Raw genomic sequence first — 20,803 nt, 5'->3', positions numbered from 1 at the left:
TCTTATTTTTATAGGGATGTCTAAATTCATTCCCAATAGTAAGGCCCCCACAGGTGGTGTAGCCTAGACAAAGGAAACACCCCAGTTTGGCATGGAGCCATGTCTCCTTCATGTAGCAGTTTCTTGGATCAGTCTTAATGAGTTGGTCCCTTAGTGACTTCGATCTTAGATAGCCTATTCTAGGTGGCGATGTCCCATAAAACGGAAGTTCCTTATCTGTAGATATTACTGACCAGTTCTTTCGTAGGTTTTCTGTAATAGCTGGGTTGTCAATATCAAAGGTGGTTGAGAATGTCATTCTATTATCAACTTAATTCCCTTCCTTTGAGGTTAATAGATCCCCTTGTTCCATCTTTAGAACATCCAACTTTCTTGCTTTCAGATTGTTCCTATGATATCCCCTATGGATAAATTTAATTTCCATTTCTTGTATCTGTTGTTCCCGTAGAGTAGCGTCAGTATTATTTCTTGCTTCTCTTTTAAATTGCGATGTTGGCAAGGCTTGTGGGATGACAGCTATGTGCATGTAGAAGAGAATTATGATTTGTCTCCTTGTTGAAGAGTGTAGTTAGTAGACATCCATCTCTCTTGAAGATTTTTAGATCCAGGAAATCTACACTGCTGATATTATACGTCAACTTGAACTTGATGGTTGGATGAGCTTCATTCAAGAGAGAGAACCAGGTTAGCAAGTCTTCTGGGATGGAACTTAAAAATGTGGTATGTAATTTAGTCCAATTTATATGATTTTTTTTCTTATGAATTTTTTCCTTATGAAATTGTCCTGAAGAAGTTTTTTCTTGATGAATTTTCTCCTTATGTATTTAGAAACAGTTTAGTTAATCATATCTAACATATACATATACTCCGCATATATTATCATATTTACTAATGTCATTGGTGCAACTATGGGTTTACCTTTAATATCTTATATATACAGGGATAACAAAGGGTCCAATTTATTTCAGTAATTATTGGTCCAATCTTTGGCTATATGTAACCTATATGGACACTATGGCATATTGCTAGTTAGGGGTCTATTTTGTCCTAACTACGTGAATTCAAAATTGACAACTTATGTCTTTGAATTCTTCATCCTTGCCCTTACTAATAGCATAAAGCCTGTACTAATACTATATAGCCCCATATATAACGGCACCTACAAACATGACAGTGGTCTCTAACATCTGAACCACACATAACAAGTAAGGAATTGAATAGATCCTGTTGTTACTGCCTGCACGTTTTTGTTGTGTTGTGTTTTTAACCATGTTTTTAAATAAACACAGGTCTGCCGAACGGCGTCCGGTTGTCATGGCAACCTATGACGTAGGTACGTACGACGTGGTTGCTGGACCTCCGGAATGCCGCTGACATCACCGCAGATGGGAGTTGGGTTCTGATAAATGGGGTAAGTTTTTCACTATTCTGTAAATATTGTCTGAGGACGGGGGCAACCACGAAACTTCACTTTTATTTGCATTAAACAGATGTTTGCTTTCAAGACCCGGTGAGTGCTTTTTACCATTTGGATACATGAATTTGCTTTTAAAGCACCCCGGGCAGGATGTATATACACTAAGTCTCTGTGAGTGCTATACCAGTCTTGATAAATATATGTATGTGTGTGTGTGTGTGTGTATAGATATAGATCGATATATCTATATATATGATCTGTGTATTTTAAATTATTATGAGGATTTAGACACAATTTCTTTATCTGAGATCTCGTTTCTCATGTGCTGTAGGTAACTTCAGTTCAGATGCCTTCTCAACTGAGAATGTGTATCAGATCTCAGCAGGGATAATTTAACACTTAGATGATCACAGCTGTATCCTCTGAGTAAGTTTGTATATTCCCTTATTCTTGCAGACGGACTGTCTGTTCCTTCCAGAGGTTCCTGTGATCTAAGTAATGAATTTCTTTGGCTAAATTAATTTAGAGATTTGAATTTGGAAAGGCTATCCAGCAATAATTCTTTAGAAGTTATCTCTCTTCTGAGACCATGATCCAAGGCCCTTTAGATGTGACATTATCTCTTATAATTAATAAGTCTGTAGTTGAGAGCAAAAGGGAGGGGTTGGTATCACCCATTCCAGTGTTTGTTTGCAATGTAGCTAAATGTATTCATAGTAGGTATTAGCTAAATGAAATATTAGATTCTATGATGCATCCATAGTTTAAAGTTACTTCACAGATACCCTGACACTCTTTATTTAACACATTTGCCCTTTCTTTCATGTAATTAGCAAGAGTCCATGAGCTAGTGACGTATGGGATATACATTCCTACCAGGAGGGTCAAAGTTTCCCAAACCTCAAAATGCCTATAAACCCCTCACCACACCCACAATTCAGTTTTACAAACTTTGCCTCCCATGGAGGTGGTGAAGTAAGTTTGTGCTAGATTTCTACGTTGATATGCGCTTCGCAGCAGGCTGATGCCCGGTTTTCCTCTCAGAGTGCAGTGAATGTCAGAGGGATGTGAAGAGAGTATTGCCTATTTGAATACCATGGTCTTCCTCTAGGGGATCTATTTCATAAGTTCTCTGTTATCGCTCGTAGAGATTTCTTCTCCTACCTCCCTTTTCAGATCGACGATATCCTATATTACAAAAGGCCAAGTGTGTTTGTCTGAAGCCGTCATGCGCAGTAGAGACTGCGCGCGGACAAACACACCTGGCCTTCAGCTGCAGAGTAGTGCGCACTGCGGAAGCTGCCTGGTGGGGGCGTGACCGGCGTCGGGCGTGCCGTGATGGGGGCGTGATGGGCGCGACAAGGGGGCGTGGCCGGCGCGCGCGCAGGAGGGGCATGGCCGGCGGGAGAGAACAAAACAGAGGAAGGAAGGAAAGAAAGAAAGCAAGCAGAGAGAGGGGGGAAGAGCAAAAGAGGGAGAGAGAGCGCAAGAGAGTGGGAGAGAAAGAGGGGGAGAGAGAGCACTCAAAAGAGAGGTGGGAGAGAGAGCTTAAAAGAGAGGTGGGAGAGAGAGCGCAGGGGAGAGAGAGCACACAAAAGAGGGGGGAGAGAGCGCAAAAGAGAGGGGGGAGAGTTTAAAAGAGCGCAAAAGAGGGGGGAGAGAGCGCAAAAGAGAAGGGGGAGACAGAGTGCAAAAGTGGGAGAGAGCGCAAAAGAGAGGGTGGGAGAGAGCGCAAAAGAGAGGGGGGGAGAGAGCGCAAAAGAGAGGGGGGGAGAGAGTGCACAAAAGAGGGGGAGAGAGAGTGCACAAAAGAGGGGGAGAGAGAGTGCACAAAAGAGGAGGGGGGGAGAGAGCTCAAAAGAGGAGGGGGGGAGAGAGCTCAAAAGAGAGGGGGGAGAGAGCTTAAAAGAGAGGGGGGAGAGAGAGTGCACAAAAGAGAAGGGGGATAGAGCGCAAAAGAGAGGGGGAAGAGAGAGCAAAAGAGAGGGTGGAGAGAGAGCAAAAGAGGGGGGAGAGAGCAAAAGAGTGGGGAAAGAGCAAAAGAGGGGGGAGAGAGAGCAAAAGAGGGGGGAGAGAGCAAAATAGAGGAGAGAGAGAGCAAAAGAGGGCGAGAGAGAGCAAGAGGGGGGGGGAGAGCAGATGAGGGGGGGAAGAGAGAGAGCGAGCAAAAAAGGGGAGAGAGAGCAATAGAGGGGGGAGAGTGCAAAATAAGGGGGAGAGAGAGAACTCAAAAGAGAGGGGGGGAGAGAGAGAGAGCGCGAAAGAAAGGGGGGAGAGAGAGGGAGCAAGGGTTGGAACCGCGGTACCTAAAAAATTGTCCCGTGTACACGAGCATTAGGACTAGTACTCTTATATACCATTACCTCTACTGATTCTCGTTTCAGTACTGGTTTGGCTATCTACTATATGTAGATGAGTGTCTTGGGGTAAGTAAATCTTATTTCTATTTATGACACTCAAAGCTATGGTTGGGCACTTTATATGTAAAGTTCTAAATATATGTTTTAAACTTATATTTGCCTTGATTCAGGATAATCAGTATTCCTTCTTTCAGACTGTCAGTTTCATTTTTTGAGAAAATGCATTTGAATAAATATTTTTTCTTACCTTGAAGATTTCAAATTGACTTTTTTCCTTGCGGGCTGTTAGGCTTGCGGGGGCAGAAAATGCTTAAATTTATTGCGTCATTTTTTGACGCAAAATTTCGTCATTTCCGGCGCCATAGTTGACGCCGGAAGTTTTCACGTGGTTACATCATTTTTGACGCATGTGTGTTACAGACGTTTTTTTGCGCCAAAAATGTGGGCGTCGTTTTTTGGCGCCAAAAAATGTGGGCGTCATACTTGGTGCCAAAAAAAGTGGGCATCATACTTGGCGCCAGTTTTTTTCACATTATTTCAGTCTCATTTTTTTGTTGCTTCTGGTTGCTACAGGCTTGTTTGTTTTGCATTTTTTCCCATTCCTGAAACTGTCATTTAAGGAATTTGATAATTTTGCTTTATATGTTGGTTTTTTTTTATTACATATTGCAAGATGTCACAACCTGACCCTGGATCAGAATCTACTTCTGGAAAGACGCTGCCTGATGTTGGTTCTACCAAAGCTAAGTGCATTTGTTGTAAACTTTTGGTAACTGTTCCTCCGGCTGTAGTTTGTGTTAGTTGTCATGATAAACTTTCTAACGCAGATAATGTCTCCATTAGTAATAATCCATTACCTGTTGTTCCTTCAACATCTAATGTTCAGGATGTTCCTGTTAATGTAAGAGAATTTGTTTCTAATTCTATTAGGAAGGCTCTGTCTGTTATTCCTCCTTCCAGTAAACGTAAAAGGTCTTTTAAAATTTCTCATATTTCAGATGAATTTTTAAATGACCGCCATCATTCTGACTTATCTATTTCTGATGAGGATCTATCTGGTTCAGAAGATTCTGCCTCAGATATTGACACTGATAAATCTTCATATTTGTTTAAGATGGAGTTTATTCGTTCTTTACTTAAAGAAGTGTTGATTGCATTAGATATGGAGGAGTCTAGTCCTCTTGATATTAAAACTAATAAGCGTTTAAATTCAGTTTTTAAACCTCATGTAGTTATTCCAGAAGTTTTTCCAGTTCCTGATGCTATTTCAGAAGTAATTTCTAGGGAATGGAATAGTCTGGGTACTTCATTTACTCCTTCACCAAGGTTTAAAAAATTGTACCCTTTGCCATCTGACAGATTAGAGTTTTGGGAGAAAATCCCCAAAGTTGATGGGGCTATCTCTACTCTTGCTAAACGTACTACTATTCCTACGGCAGATAGTACTTCGTTTAAGGATCCTTTAGATAGGAAGCTTGAATCTTTTCTAAGGAAGGCTTATTTATGTTCAGGTAATCTTCTTAGGCCTGCTATTTCTTTGGCTGATGTTGCTGCAGCTTCCACTTTTTGGTTGGAGGCTTTAGCGCAACAAGTGTCAGACCATAATGCTTATTGCATTGTTAAACTTCTTCAACATGCTAATAACTTTGTTTGTGATGCCATTTTTTATATCATTAGAGTTGATGTCAGGTATATGTCTTTAGCTATTTTAGCTAGAAGAGCTTTATGGCTTAAATCTTGGAATGCAGATATGACTTCTAAGTCAACGTTGCTTTCTCTTTCTTTCCAAGGTAATAAATTATTTGGTTCACAGTTGGATTCAATAATTTCAACTGTTACTGGGGGGAAGGGAGCCTTTTTGCTTCAGGACAAAAAATCTAAAGGTAAATATAGGGCTGCTAATCGTTTTCGTTCCTTTCGTCAGAATAAGGAACAAAAGCCTGACCCTTCCCCTAAAGGAACAGTTTCAGTCTGGAATAAATCCAAGCCTTTTCGAAAGTCAAAACCAGCCCCTAAATCCGCATGAAGGTGCGGCCCTCATTCCAGCCCAGCTGGTAGGGGGCAGGTTACGATTTTTCAAAGATGTTTGGATCAATTCGATTCACAGTCTTTGGATTCAGAACATTGTTTCACAAGGGTACAGAATAGGTTTCAAGGTAAGGCCGCCTGTGAGAAGATTTTTTCTCTCACGCATCCCAGTAAACCCAGTAAAGGCTCAGGCGTTTCTGAAATGTGTTTCAGACCTAGAGTCAGCTGGGGTAATTATGCCAGTTCCAGTTCTGGAACAGGGTCTGGGGTTTTACTCAAATCTATTCATTGTACCAAAGAAGGAGAATTCCTTCAGACCAGTTCTGGATCTAAAAAATATTGAATCGTTATGTAAGGATACCAACATTCAAAATGGTGACTATAAGGACTATTCTGCCTTTTTGTTCAGCAAGGGCATTATATCTCTACAATAGACTTACAGGATGCATATCTTCATATTCCAATTCATCCAGATCACTATCAGTTCCTGAGATTCTCTTTTCTAGACAAGCATTACCAGTTTGTTGCTCTTCCGTTTGGCCTAGCAACAGCTCCAAGGATCTTTTCAAAGGTTCTCGGTGCCCTTCTCTCTGTAATCAGAGAACAGGGTATTGCGGTATTTCCTTATTTGGACGATATCTTGGTACTTGCTCAGTCTTTACATTCTGCAGAATCCTCATACGAATCAACTTGTGTTGTTTCTTCAAAGACATGGTTGGAGGATCAATTTACCAAAGGGTTCCTTGATTCCTCAGACAAAGGTAACCTTTTTGGGTTTCCAAATAGATTCAGTGTCCATGACTTTGTCTCTAACAGAAAAGAGACGTCTGAAATTAGTTTCAGCTTGTCGAAACCTTCAGTCTCAATCGTTCCCTTCGGTAGCTTTGTGCATGGAAATTCTAGGTCTCATGACTGCTGCATCGGACGCGATCCCTTTTGCTCGTTTTCACATGAGACCTCTTCAGCTTTGTATGCTGAACCAATGGTGCAGGGATTATACAAAGATATCACAATTAATATCCTTAAATCCCAAAGTTTGTTCTTCTCTGACTTGGTGGTTGGATCACCATCGTTTAATTCAAGGGGCCTCTTTTGTTCGTCCAACCTGGACTGTGATCTTAACAGATGCGAGTCTTTCAGGTTGGGGAGCTGTATGGGGATCTCTGACAGCGCAGGGGGTTTGGGAATCTCAGGAGGCGAGATTACCAATCAACATTTTGGAACTCCGTGCGATTTTCAGAGCTCTTCAGTTCTGGCCTCTTCTGAAGAGAGAATCATTTTATTTGTTTTCAGACAGACAATGTCACAACTGTGGCGTATGTCAATCATCAAGGAGGGACTCACAGTCCTCAGGCTATGAAAGAAGTATCTCGGATACTTTTATGGGCGGAATCCAGCTCTTGTCTAATCTCTGCGGTTCACATCCCAGGTATAGACAATTGGGAAGCGGATTATCTCAGTCGCCAGACGCTACATCCGGGCAAATAGTCTCTTCACTCAGAGGTATTTCTTCAGATTGCTCAAATCTGGGGAATTCCAGAAATAGATCTGATGGCCTCTCATCTAAACAAGAAACTTCCCAGGTATCTGTCCAGATCCAGGGATCCTCAGGCGGAAGCAGTGGACGCGTTGTCGCTTCCCTGGAATTATCAACCTGCTTATATCTTTCCGCCTCTAGTTCTTCTTCCAAAAGTGATTTCTAAAATCCTAATGGAGCGTTTGTTTGTACTGCTGGTGGCTCCAGCATGGCCTCACAGGTTTTGGTATGCGGATCTCGTTCGGATGGCCAGTTGCCAACCTTGGACACTTCCGTTAAGGCCAGACCTTCTATCTCAAGGCCCATTTTTCCATCAGGATCTCAAATCATTAAATTTGAAGGTATGGAGATTGAACGCTTAATACTTAGTCATAGAGGTTTCTCTGATTCAGTGATTAATACTATGTTGCAGGCTCGTAAATCTGTATCTAGGAAGATTTATTACCTGGAAGACTTACATTTCTTGGTGTTCTTCTCATAAATTCTCTTGGCATTCTTTTAGAATTCCTAGAATTTTACAGTTTCTTCAGGATGGTTTGGATAAGGGTTTGTCTGCAAGTTCCTTGAAAGGACAAATCTCTGCTCTTTCTGTTCTTTTTCACAGAAAGATTGCTAATCATCCTGATATTCATTGTTTTGTACAGGCTTTGGTTAGTATCAAGCCTGTCATTAAGTCAATCTCTCCTCCTTGGAGTCTTAATTTGGTTCTGAGGGCTTTACAGGCTCCTCCGTTTGAACCTATGCATTCTCTGGATATTAAATTACTTTCTTGGAAAGTTTGTTCCTTTTGGCCATCTCTTCTGCTAGAAGAGTTTCTGAGTTATCTGCTCTTTCTTGTGAATCTCTTTTTCTGATTTTTTTTTTTCATCAGGATAAGGCGGTGTTGCGGACTTCATTTAAATGTTTACCTAAAGTTTTGAATTCTAACAATATTAGTAGAGAAATTGTTGTCCCTTCATTATGTCCTAATCCTAAAAATTCTCTGGAGAGATCTTTACATTCTTTGGATGTGGTTAGAGCTTTGAAATATTATGTTGAAGCTACTAAAGGTTTCAGAAAGACTTCTAGTCTGTTATCTTTTCTGGTTCCAGGAAAGGTCAGAAGGCTTCTGCCATTTCTTTGGCATCTTGGTTAAAGTCTTTGATTCATCATGCTTATGTGGAGTCGGGTAAGTCCCCGCCTCAAAGGATTACGGCTCATTCTACTAGGTCAGTTTCTACTTCCTGGGCTTTTAAGAATGAAGCTTCTGTTGATCAGATTTGCAAATCAGCAACTTGGTCTTCTTTGCATACTTTTACTAAATTCTACCATTTTGATGTTTTCTCTTCTTCTGAAGCAGTTTTTGGTAGAAAAGTACTTCAGGCAGCTGTTTCAGTTTGATTCTTCTGCTTATTATTTCATTTTTCTGATTTGGGTTGTGGATCTTTTTCAGCGGAATTGGCTGTCTTTATTTTATCCCTCCCTCTCTAGTGACTCTTGCCTGGAAGTTCCACATCTTGGGTATCTGCTATCCCATACGTCACTAGCTCATGGACTCTTGCTAATTACATGAAAGAAAACATAATTTATGTAAGAACTTACCTGATAAATTCATTTCTTTCATATTAGCAAGAGTCCATGAGGCCCACCCTTTTTTGTGGTGGTTATGATTTTTTTTTTTGTATAAAGCACAATTATTCCAATTCCTTATTTTTGATGTTTTCGCTCCTTTCTTATCACCCCACTTCTTGGCTATTCGTTAAACTGAATTGTGGGTGTGGTGAGGGGTGTATTTATAGGCATTTTGAGGTTTGGGAAACTTTGCCCCTCCTGGTAGGAATGTATATCCCATACGTCACTAGCTCATGGACTCTTGCTAATATGAAAGAAATGAATTTATCAGGTAAGTTCTTACATAAATTTATGTTTTTTGTTTATCATGAGAATGGGGGCTTATGGTTATGGGGGAACAGAGGTCTGTTCCTGTAAACTAATGGGGGGGATTTGGCTCCATGGGGTACATATTGTTTGTTTTTTTTAAACTGTGCCCCTCATATTCAGAAGTATAATCTTAGAAATTAAGATATTCTTTATAGGAGCCTTTCGCCTTTTATGGCTGTTTTTAGACAGATTAGTATGTCTATGCCTTTCTGTGCCACTCATTTAGAAAGGAGCTATTGAATGTACAGATTTATCCTCGGAGCCTTATGTCTCCTAGGTTGATGATGTTCAGGCAATGCCACAGCTTTCGCCTCATATGTCCCAAGCCTTTTTGGCGTCACATACAGTGCCCTGCAGTTCCTCTCAATCTCCTGGAGGAGTGTATTTGCCTACAGATTTTGCAGCTCAGGTACCTTGGTGGCATCTGTTTTTTTCAGTTTTTACCTTATCCTCAGGGAAAACGCAAGAGGACATTTTCATTTTCAGATGATAAGGTTTCTGTTCCACTTTCTACTACACTGGTCGCTATCTCTCCTAGTCTGGTGCGGAGGATTTGCCGGTATTTTTTGAGGGTGAAATCTCAAATGTGGACAGTATAATTCCTTTATCTGCTGCTGAAAACATCTCTTACTGATTAATGCTGAACACCTCATGTTACCTTGGACAACTCCGATATATGTCGCTGTCAGCCCTAAGATATCTAGTAAATTTTAATTTTTGCTAGGATTCTTTGGTGATCCAGACCGTCCAAGGGGATTTTAACTTTTTCACAGGAATGGGAGAAGTCAGGGGTTCCTTTTTACCCGTCTCTTGTCTTTTCTAAGATGCTTTCCTGTCCCCATTAATTATCTTAGCGCTCGGTGCCTATAGTAGAAGAAGCATTTCTACTCTGACTAAAAGACTTTGATCCCTTTAGAGGATAGCTGTTTAAGGATCATGGATAAGCTGGAAGCTTATATGGTGGTTTGTATGACCACTGGTTCAAGTGCGGCATTTTTGGGTGCTTTGCCTTGTCTGATACCAATTGCTAGAGACTTCTTGGGAGAGATCCAAGACAGATTTAAGGCTTTTAAGCTAGCTAATTATTTCCTCTGTTTCTTCCATACAAGTAATTTGGCTAGGAGCCGAGATGACTGGTATTGTTGTGCTAGCTCTCAGGGCGTTGTGGCTTTTTCTTGGTGGAATTTTTCTCCAAGATACAGTTTTTTGCGCTTCTTAGAAGGATTAGAGGAAAAGGGTCTTTACGCTTTGCTAGTATTAGTGACTGTCACGGATACCAGACAGCTAAGGCTACCCCCACCCTCCTACTACATGGCTCATTCCCTGTTACATTAGATTTGGCCATTTCATGGCTTATGGGATTTCCCAGATGCATGCTATGTGTTGTTTTGCTGTGTACACTTGGTCATGGAAGAGCTGATCTATGACCGGGAAAAACCCTCTCAGGCTGGCCGGGCTCCTGGAACTCCTGGTCGGCCACAGAGCAGCAGGATACCTGCTAACTTTATCCCTGGTCGCTCAAGGGCCCTTTGCCCCAGAGCTCTGCTCTTTTGGGGATTGGTAGCCCCTAGGGAGGACAAGAGGTGGGGGAATTACCGGAGGGAAGCTACTTGGGGAACTGTTGGTTTAGGACACCCCTACCCCCCAATCTTTACCGGGCTGTAACTCCGGTCCCCAGTAATGAAGCATGCTTTTTGGACTGTGGCATCTGGGGACCAAAAGCTTTCAAATGACACCCTGGAAGTGCCGTTGCTCCCCCGGGATCACCCCGAAACAGTCACCCCTGGGTCCTGGGATTCTGTGGGACTATGGCTACTATGGAGGCGCCGGTCTGTCTGGAGGGGCGGGAATGGCGGAAAAACATTCACTCCTATGGAGCTCACAATTTGTATAAAGTTGTAAGTCATTTTGTTTTCCACGCTGTAGTTCTTTTTTATTCAGTTTGTGTTGTATAGCTGGGAGATAATAATATTGCAGTGATGACCGGTTCTTTGGGTATATGGTATGATGTTTAATAATATTATGTATATATATATATATATATATATATATATATATGCCAATGGCTAGATCTTATATGCAAGATATGCTGTCACCAGCTAATTATGTATAACTGCTTAAACATGGTGTGGGAGGGGCTATCAGGTCAGAGCTTCCATTAGTCAGACAGATGCCTGAGGAAACAGCCAGTCTGGCTGAGAAACGCGTGGCAAACTGTTTTAATACTTGTTTTAACTCTTTGGGGTGAAATTGTATACACCCTTTGTTTTTAATAAATTGTTGTACTATATGGAAGCCTGAGCCTTTATTCGTCTGGATATTCTGGATCCCATCATCCTGTTGCAGGATCAGTGTAGCTGGGTCACTGTGATTCCCCAGCTTGTATCAATTAGCACACTGGTGCTGCTCCCTTTGTGAGTATCATTTCATCACTTGATTTGCTTTATCACTACTCTCGCAGTGTTGCACTAGGAGGCGCCCTCTCTCTTTGTGATTTTCTTCAGATATCTGTTTCTGTTTAGGTTTCCTGTCTTGTCCCTCCCTTCTCATCTGTGTCCTCTAGCTAACGTATTGATTCATAACAGTAATTGATGACCTGTGGACTCACCGTGTCATTAGAAAGAAAACAAAATGTATGCTTACCTGATAAATTTCTTTCTTGACACAGTGAGTCCACGGCCCTCCCTGTTTTTCAGACAGTTTTTTTATATAAACCTCAGGCACCTCTGCACCTTGTGTTACTTCCTTTCTCTCATTTTCCTTCAGTCGAATGACTGTGGGTTTGTGGGAAGGGAAGTGATACTTAACAGCTTTACTTTGGTGCTCTTTGCCTCCTCCTGCTGGCCAGGAGTGATAATCCCAACAGTAATTGTTGATCCGTGGACTCACCGTGTCTAGAAATAAATACATTTATCAGGTAAGCATACATTTTGTTTTTGGGGGATAAAGTTGGTGCTGTGGGGTGTTAGAAAAAAACAGCAGTGAATTGTGCTTTTACATTGCGGTCTATGGGAACTGTGTTTTCCCTGTAAATATATATGTATATGCATATATATGTGTGTTAGTTTGTGTATATACATATATATGTGTGTGTGTTTGTGTATATGCATATGTGTTTGTGTATATGCATATGTGTGTGTGTTTGTGTATATACATGTGTGTGTGTTTGTGTATATACATGTGTGTGTGTATATACATGTGTGTGTGTGTGTTTGTGTATATACGTGTGTGTGTGTGTGTGTGTGTGTGTTTGTGTGTATATATATGTGTGTGTGTGTGTGTGTGTATATATATATATATATATATATATATATATATATATATATATATATATATATATATATATATATATATATATATATATATATATATATATATATATATATATATATATATATATATATATACAGTGGATATAAATTGTCTACACACCCCTGTTAAAATGTCAGGTTTCTGTGATGTAAAAAAATGAGACAAATATAAATAATTTCAGAACTTTTTCCACCTTTAATGTGACCTATAAACTGTACAACTCAATTGAAAAACAAACTGAAATCTTTTAGGTGAAGGGAAATAAAAATAAAATAATATGGTTGCATAAGTGTGCACACCCTTAAACTAATACTTTGTTGGAGCACCCTTTGATTTTATTAGAGCACTCAGTATTTTGGGGTATGAGTTTTTCAGCATGGAACATCTTGACTTGGCAAGATTTGCCCACTCTTCTTTGCAAAAACACTCCAAATCTGTCAGATTGTGAGGGCATCTCTTGTACACAGCACACTTAAGATCACCCCACAGATTTTCGATTGGATTCAGGTCTGGGCTCTGGCTGGGCCATCCCAAAACTTTAATCTCCTTCTGGTGAAGCCATTCATATGTTGATTTGGATGTATGCTTTGGGTCGTTGTCATGCTGAAAGATGAAGTTCCTCTTCATGTTCAGCTTTCTAGCAGAAGCCTGAAGGTTTTGTGCCAATAGTGTCTGGTATTTAGAACTGTTAATTATTACCTCTACCTTGACTAAGGCCCCAGTTCCAGCTGAAGAAAAACAGCCCAATGCATGATGCTGCCACCACCATGCTTCACTGTGGGTATGGTGTTCTTTTGGTGATGTGCAGTGTTGTTTTTGCGCCAAACATATCTTTTGGAATTATGGTCTAAAAGTTCAACTTTGGTTTCATCAGACCAGAACACCTTTTGTGACATGCTTTTGGGAGACTTCAGATGTGTTTTTGCTAAATTTAACTGGGCTTGGATGTTTTTCTTCGTAAGAAAGGGCTTCCATCTTGCCACTCTACCCCATAGCCCAGACATATGAAGAATACGGGCGATTGTTGTCACATGTACTGCACAGCCAGTACTTGCCAGATATTCCTGCAGCTCCTTTAAAGGGACACTGAACCCAAATTTTTTCTTTTGTGATTCTGATAGAGTATGCAATTTTAAGCAACTTTCTAATTTACTCCTATTATCAATTTTTATTCATTCTCTTGCTATCTTTATTTGAAAAAGAAGGCATCTAAACTTTTTTATTGGTTCAGAGTATGGACAGCACTTTTTTATTGGTGGATGAATTTATCCACCAATCAGCAAGAACAACCCAGGTTGTTAACCAAAAATGGGCCGGCATCTAAACTTACATTCTTGCATTTCAAATAGGGATACCAAGAGAATGAAGAAAATGTGATAATAGGAGTAAATTAGAAAGTTGCTTAAAATTGCATGCTCTATCTGAATCACGAAAGAGAAAAAAATTGGGTTCAGTGTCCCTTTAATGTTGCTGTAGGCCTCTTGGCAGCCTCCCAGACCAGTTTTCTTCTCGTCTTTTCATCAATTTTGAAGGGACGTCCAATTCTTGGTAATGTCACTGTTGGACCATATTTTCTTCACTTGATGATGACTGTCTTCCCTGTGTTCCATGGTATATCTAATGCCTTGGAAATTCTTTTGTACCCTTCTCCTGACCGATACCTTTTAACAATGAGATCCCTCTGATGCTTTAGAAGCTCTGTGCGGACCATGGCTTTTGTGTAGGACGCGACTAAGAAAATGTCAGGAAAGACCTACTAGAACAGCTGAACTTTATTTGGGGTTAATAAGAGGCACTTTAAATGATGACAGGTGTGTACTGACTCCTATTTAACATGATTTTGTATGTGATTGCTTAATTCTAAACACAGCTACATCCCCAGTTATATAAGGGTGTGCACAATTATGCCACCATATTATTTTATTTTTTTATTTCCCTTTACCAAAAAGATTTCAGTTTGTTTTTCAATTGAGTTGTACAGTTTATAGGTCACATTAAAGGTGGAAAAAGTTCTGAAATGATTTATCTTTGTCTCATTTTTTTACAGCGCAGAAACCTGACATTTTAAAAGGGGTGTGTAGACTTTTTTTTTTTATATCCACTGTGTATGTATATGTGTATATTTTTTGACCCTCTAGGGCCTCTGTAAGGTCTCTTGCGCATGCGCAGTTGCGCTGAGGGGATGCCACACGCACTAGCAGGATCAGCACCAGGTAATGCACATAAATTGTTTATTCACTTGTTGTTTTGTAAGGTCTGAGGACGGTGGCAACACCGAAAACGTTCACCTAAGTAAAGTTTTGGTGATTAACACGGAGAGTGCCTTTCTTGCTTCATTTCTCTCTCTCTCTCTCTCTCTCTCTCTCTCTCTCTCTCTCTCTATATATCTATATCTATATCTATATATATATATATATATATATATATATATATATATATATATACACACATATGTGTTTGTGTATATACTTATATGTGTGTGTGTTAGTTTGGGTATATACATATATGCGTGTGTGTGTGTGTTAGTTTGTATATATACATATATGCGTGTGTGTGTGTGTTAGTTTGTATATATACATATGTGTGTGTGTTAGTTTGTGTATATGTGTGTGTGTGTTAGTTTGTGTATATACGTGTGTGTGTGTGTTTGTGTATATACATGTGTGTGTGTGTTAGTTTGTGTATATACATGTGTGTGTGTGTTAGTTTGTGTATATACGTGTGTGTGTGTGTTAGTTTGTGTATATACATGTGTGTGTGTTAGTTTGTGTATATACATGTGTGTGTGTGTTAGTTTGTGTATATACATGTGTGTGTGTGTGTTAGTTTGTGTATATACATGTGTGTATGTGTGTTTGTGTATATACCAAAATTCATTAAAATTATGGGGGGAGATAAAAAAATGAAATTATGGAGGATTTTAATTTCAGTTTTTTATCCCCCCCCATAATTTTAATGAATTTTGGTTTAACCTTGAAAATAGCTTTAGCAATGCAGCAACCAGGAATCTATCTCCTACTGATGAGTTCCAAAAAAGAACGAAACAGGCTGTCTAGTGAGTGATTTTTGGATTGCTGCAATAATCCTGTTAAAAGGATAGCTGTGTTAAAACAGTATTTTGAAGCCAAAAAACTGAGAATTTGCATTTCTTACACAGAATTCTCTTGTGCATTGGTAACATTGTATATGAGTTATTTCTAGGGAAAAGCAAGCGGGGAAACTTGCCAAGATGTGCTAATTTCCTATGCAAATATTTACATTGATTTAATTTTGTGTATATACATATGTGTGTTTGTGTAAATTCATATGTGTGTGTTAGTTTGTGTATATACCTATGATTGTTTGTGTATATACATGTGTATGATTGTTTGTGTATATACATGTGTGTGTTTGTGTGTATATACGTGTGTGTGTATATACATGTGTGTGTATATACATGTGTGTGTGTTAGTGTGTATATACATGTGTTTGTTAGTTTGTGTATATACCTATGATTGTTTGTGTATATACCTGTGTGTGTGTATACATATGTATTTATATTTTCTGCGCTACTTACCCCCTTCGCTAGTTCTCATGCCTTGTCTCACGGCATGAGAACAAGGCTCCCATTGTAGCCTATGGAAGCGCTCGCTCGTGATCACAATGCTTCCTAGCAATGCAAATGCAAGCTCGCATTGCATTCAACTTGTAATACCAGTGCACATTTGCATCCGCTGGTATTACTCAGTGGAGCTCAAATATTGCTTTCGCTAAATGTTTTTAATGTCCCTTTTAATGGTAGACGGGATTACTTTATAAGACCCCTATAAGGTGTTTTTTTTACCATTTCCTACAGGAATGTTTCTAATGTCCCTTTAATGCCAGACGGGATTACTTTATAAGACCCCTATAAGGTGTGTTTTACTGTTTCCTACAGGAATGTTTCTGTCGTGGCGCTGGCTCGCTGTACTGTGCTGTGGCCCTCCTATCATCATGCTGCTATGTATGTGCTTTATGCCTGAGACCCCTCGCTATCTCATTAATAAAGGCCAGCGAGACGAAGCCCTATCCGCTCTCAGATTCCTCAGGGGACCCCAGGCCGACCACGAGTGGGAATACAGGCAGATTGAATCAAGTGGGGACCCTCAGGTTAGTAGATTTACGTAGCGTTACCTTCTTAAATTATTATTTACATAGTCCCCAAAATATGTTAATCTCTCACATTATGTTTTTATAAACAAGAGAAACCGAAAAGTTACTAACAGACGATCTCCATATATACATTTATATGAATTCAAATATTCCCCTCATTCCTACAGTGCGGCTGCAGTTCTCTATGCGCTGGCGTGCTGCGGTTCTCTATGCGCTGGCGTGCTGCGGTTCTCTATGCGCTGGCGTGCTGCGGTTCTCTATGCGCTGGCGTGCTGCAGTTCTCTATGCGCTGGCGTGCTGCGGTTCTCTATGCGCTGGCGTGCTGCGGTTCTCTATGCGCTGGCGTGCTGCAGTTCTCTATGCGCTGGCGTGCTGCAGTTCTCTATGCGCTGGCGTGCTGCAGTTCTCTATGCGCTGGCATGCTACAGTTCTCTATGCGCTGGCATGCTGCAGTTCTCTATGCGCTGGCATGCTGCAGTTATTTATTCGCTGGCGTGCTGCAGTTCTCTATGCGCTGGCATGCTGCCGTTATCTGTGCTAGCGGTGGCATTCATATCACATAAGCTGAATTAGCTTTTTTTCCTTACAAAATCAGGACACCAGCTTTCAGATCGTGGAACTTAAGAATCCATCCATCTACAAACCCTTCGTCATTGGGATTTTACTGATGTTCTTCCAGCAGTTTACTGGAATTAATGCTGTCATGTTCTACGCAGACACTATCTTTGAGGAAGCCAATTTTAAGGTGATGATTGATTTAGGTGCATAACTGCGTGCAGACCAATAGTTATCTGTGGCCTTATGCGTGCACACCAATGGTTATCTGTGGCCTTATGCGTGCACAGCAATGGGTATCTGTGGCCTTATGCGTGCACACCAATGGTTATCTGCGGCCTTATGCATGCACACCAATGGTTATCTGCGGCCTTATGGGTGCACACCAATGGTTATCTGCGGCCTTATGCGTGCACACCAATGGTTATCTGCGGCCTTATGCGTGCACACCAATGGTTATCTGCGGCCTTATGCGTGCACACCAATGGTTATCTGCGGCCTTATGCGTGCACACCAATGGTTATCTGCGGCCTTATGCGTGCACACCAATGGTTATCTGCGGCCTTATGCGTGCACACCAATGGTTATCTGCGGCCTTATGCGTGCACACCAATGGTTATCTGCGGCCTTATGCGTGCACACCAATGGTTATCTGCGGCCTTATGCGTGCACACCAATGCTTATCTGCGGCCTTATGCGTGCACACCAATGCTTATCTGCGGCCTTATGCGTGCACACCAATGCTTATCTGCGGCCTTATGCGTGCACACCAATGGTTATCTGCGGCCTTATGCGTGCACACCAATGGTTATCTGCGGCCTTATGCGTGCACACCAATGCTTATCTGCGGCCTTATGCGTGCACACCAATGCTTATCTGCGGCCTTATGCGTGCACACCAATGCTTATCTGCGGCCTTATGCGTGCACACCAATGCTTATCTGCGGCCTTATGCGTGCACACCAATGGTTATCTGCGGCCTTATGCGTGCACACCAATGGTTATCTGCGGCCTTATGCGTGCACACCAATGGTTATCTGCGGCCTTATGCGTGCACACCAATGGTTATCTGCGGCCTTATGCGTGCACACCAATGGTTATCTGCGGCCTTATGCGTGCACACCAATGGTTATCTGCGGCCTTATGCGTGCACACCAATGGTTATCTGCGGCCTTATGCGTGCACACCAATGGTTATCTGCGGCCTTATGCGTGCACACCAATGGTTATCTGCGGCCTTATGCGTGCACACCAATGGTTATCTGCGGCCTTATGCGTGCACACCAATGGTTATCTGTGGCCTTATGCGTGCACACCAATGGTTATCTGTCCCCTTATGCATGAATAATAATTGTTTTCCCATTTGCAGAACACTAGTCTGGCGTCTGTAATTGTCGGCCTTATCCAGGTTTTCTTCACAGCTTTGGCTGCACTAATAATGGATAAAGCAGGACGAAAGGTTTTGCTAATTACTTCAGGTATGGTTAGAATCCTTGTTATATTTATATGTGAGTAAACCTGTCCTGTTCTGCTGCATGTGTAATATGAAGAAAAAAAAACCCTAGCCTAAACTAAACTGCCAATAGCCCTTAAAAGGGCCTTTTGCTGGGCATTGCCCCAAATAAATCGGCTCTTTTACCTGTAAAAACATAATACAAACAACCCTCCAACAGTAAATCCCACCACCCACACAACCAACCCCCCAAATAAAATCCTATCTAAAAAACCTAAGATCCCCATTGCCCTGAAAAGGGCATTTGTATGGGCATTGCCCTGAAAAGGGCATTTAGCTCTTTTTCTGCCCAAACCCTAAGCTAAAAATAAAACCCACCCAATAAACCCTTAATAAAACCTAACACTAACCCCCGAAGATCCACTTACAGTTTTTGAAGACCGGACATCCATCCTCAATGAAGCGGCAGAAGTCCTCAGCGAAGCCGGCTGAAGTCTTCATCCATCCGGCACGGAGCGGCTTCATCTTCAAGACATCCGGCGCGGAGCATCCTTTTCTGACGACAGCTAACGAAGAATGAAGGTTCCTTTTAAGGGACGTCATCCAAGATGGCGTACCTTGAATTCCGATTGACTGATAGAATTCTATCAGCCAATCGGAATTAAATCAGCCAATCGGAATTCAAGGGACGCCATCTTGGATGACCTCACTTAAAAGAACCTTCATTCGAGAAGAGCCATCGTCAGAAGAGGATGCTCCTCGCCGGATGTCTTGAAGATGGAGCCACTCCGCGTCGGATGGATGAAGATAGAAAATGCCGTTTGGATGAAGACTTCTGCCCGTCTGGAGGACCACTTCTTGCCGCTTGGATGAAGACTTCTCCCGGCTTCGTTGAGGACTTCTTGCTGCTTGGATGAAGACTTCTCCCGGCTTCGTTGAGGATGGATGTCCGGTCTTCAAAAACTGTAAGTGGATCTTCGGGGGTTAGTGTTAGGTTTTTTTAAGGGTTTATTGGGTGGGTTTTATTTTTAGCTTAGGGTTTGGGCAGAAAAAGAGCTAAATGCCCATACAAATGCCCTTTTCGAGCTTAGGTTTTTTAGATATTTTAGGATTTTATTTGGTGGGTTGTGCGAGTGGTGGGTTTTACTGTTGGGGGGTTGTTTGTATTATTTTTTTACAGGTAAAAGAGCGGATTTCTTTCATTTAAGGGCTATTGGTAGTTTAGTGTAGGCTAGGTTTTTTTTTATTTTGGTGGGTCTTTTTTATTTTGATAGGGCTATTAGATTAGGTGTAATTAGTTTAAATCTTTGATCATTTCTTTTTTATTTTGTGTAATTTAGTTAATTGTATTTAAAGTAATTTATTTAATTGTAGTGTAAGGTTAGGTGTTAGTGTAAGACAGGTTAGGTTTTATTTTACAGGTAAATTTGTATTTATTCTAACTAGGTAGCTATTAAATAGTTAATAACTATTTTACTAACTAGTCTACCTAGTTAAAATAAATACAAACTTACCTGTGAAATAAAAATAAAACCTAAGCTAGCTACAATGTAACTATTAGTTATATTGTAGCTAGCTTAGGGTTTATTTTATAGGTAAGTATTTATTTTTAAATAGGAATTTATTTAGTTAATGATAGTAATTTTTATTTAGACTTATTTTAATTATATTAAAGTTAGTGGGGGTTAGGTTTAGGGGTTTATAACTTTAGTATAGTGGCAGCGACGTTGTGGGGGGCAGATTAGGGGTTAAGAAGTAGGTAGGTGGCGGCGACATTGGGGGCGGCAGATTAGAGGTTAATAAATGTAGGTAGGTGGCGGCGACATTGGGGGCGGCAGATTGGGTTAATAAGTGTAGGTAGGTGGCGGCGATGTCGGGGCGGTAGATTAGGGGTTAATAAGTGTAGGTAGGTGGCGGCGATGTCGGGGCAGCAGATTAGGGGTTAATAAGTGTACGTAGGTGGCGGCGACATTGGGGGTGGCAGATTAGGGGATAATAAGTGTAATGTAGGTGGCAGCAATGTCGGGGGCGGCTGATTAGGGGTTAATAAGTGTAATGTAGGTGTCGGCGATGTCAGGGGCGGCAGATTAAG

General features: G+C 41.1%; 1 protein-coding gene across 4 annotated transcripts in view; it reads left to right on the top strand.

The window, feature by feature from the left end:
- The window catches only part of SLC2A8 (solute carrier family 2 member 8), a 179,671-nt gene that overhangs the window by 95,231 nt on the left and 63,637 nt on the right, over positions 1-20,803 (top strand). For all 4 annotated transcript variants that reach the window (XM_053695349.1, XM_053695350.1, XM_053695351.1 and 1 more), the window contains 3 exons: positions 16,491-16,702; positions 17,301-17,450; positions 18,628-18,736. In XM_053695349.1, coding sequence (XP_053551324.1) covers positions 16,491-16,702; positions 17,301-17,450; positions 18,628-18,736 — 471 coding nt within the window. The remainder of the gene's footprint in view (positions 1-16,490; positions 16,703-17,300; positions 17,451-18,627; positions 18,737-20,803) is intronic.

The sequence above is a fragment of the Bombina bombina genome, chromosome 12 (assembly GCF_027579735.1).
Source record: "Bombina bombina isolate aBomBom1 chromosome 12, aBomBom1.pri, whole genome shotgun sequence".
NCBI lineage: Eukaryota > Metazoa > Chordata > Amphibia > Anura > Bombinatoridae > Bombina > Bombina bombina.
Note: the sequence above shows the minus strand (reverse complement) of the source record. Positions and strands in the feature narration are given on the sequence as shown.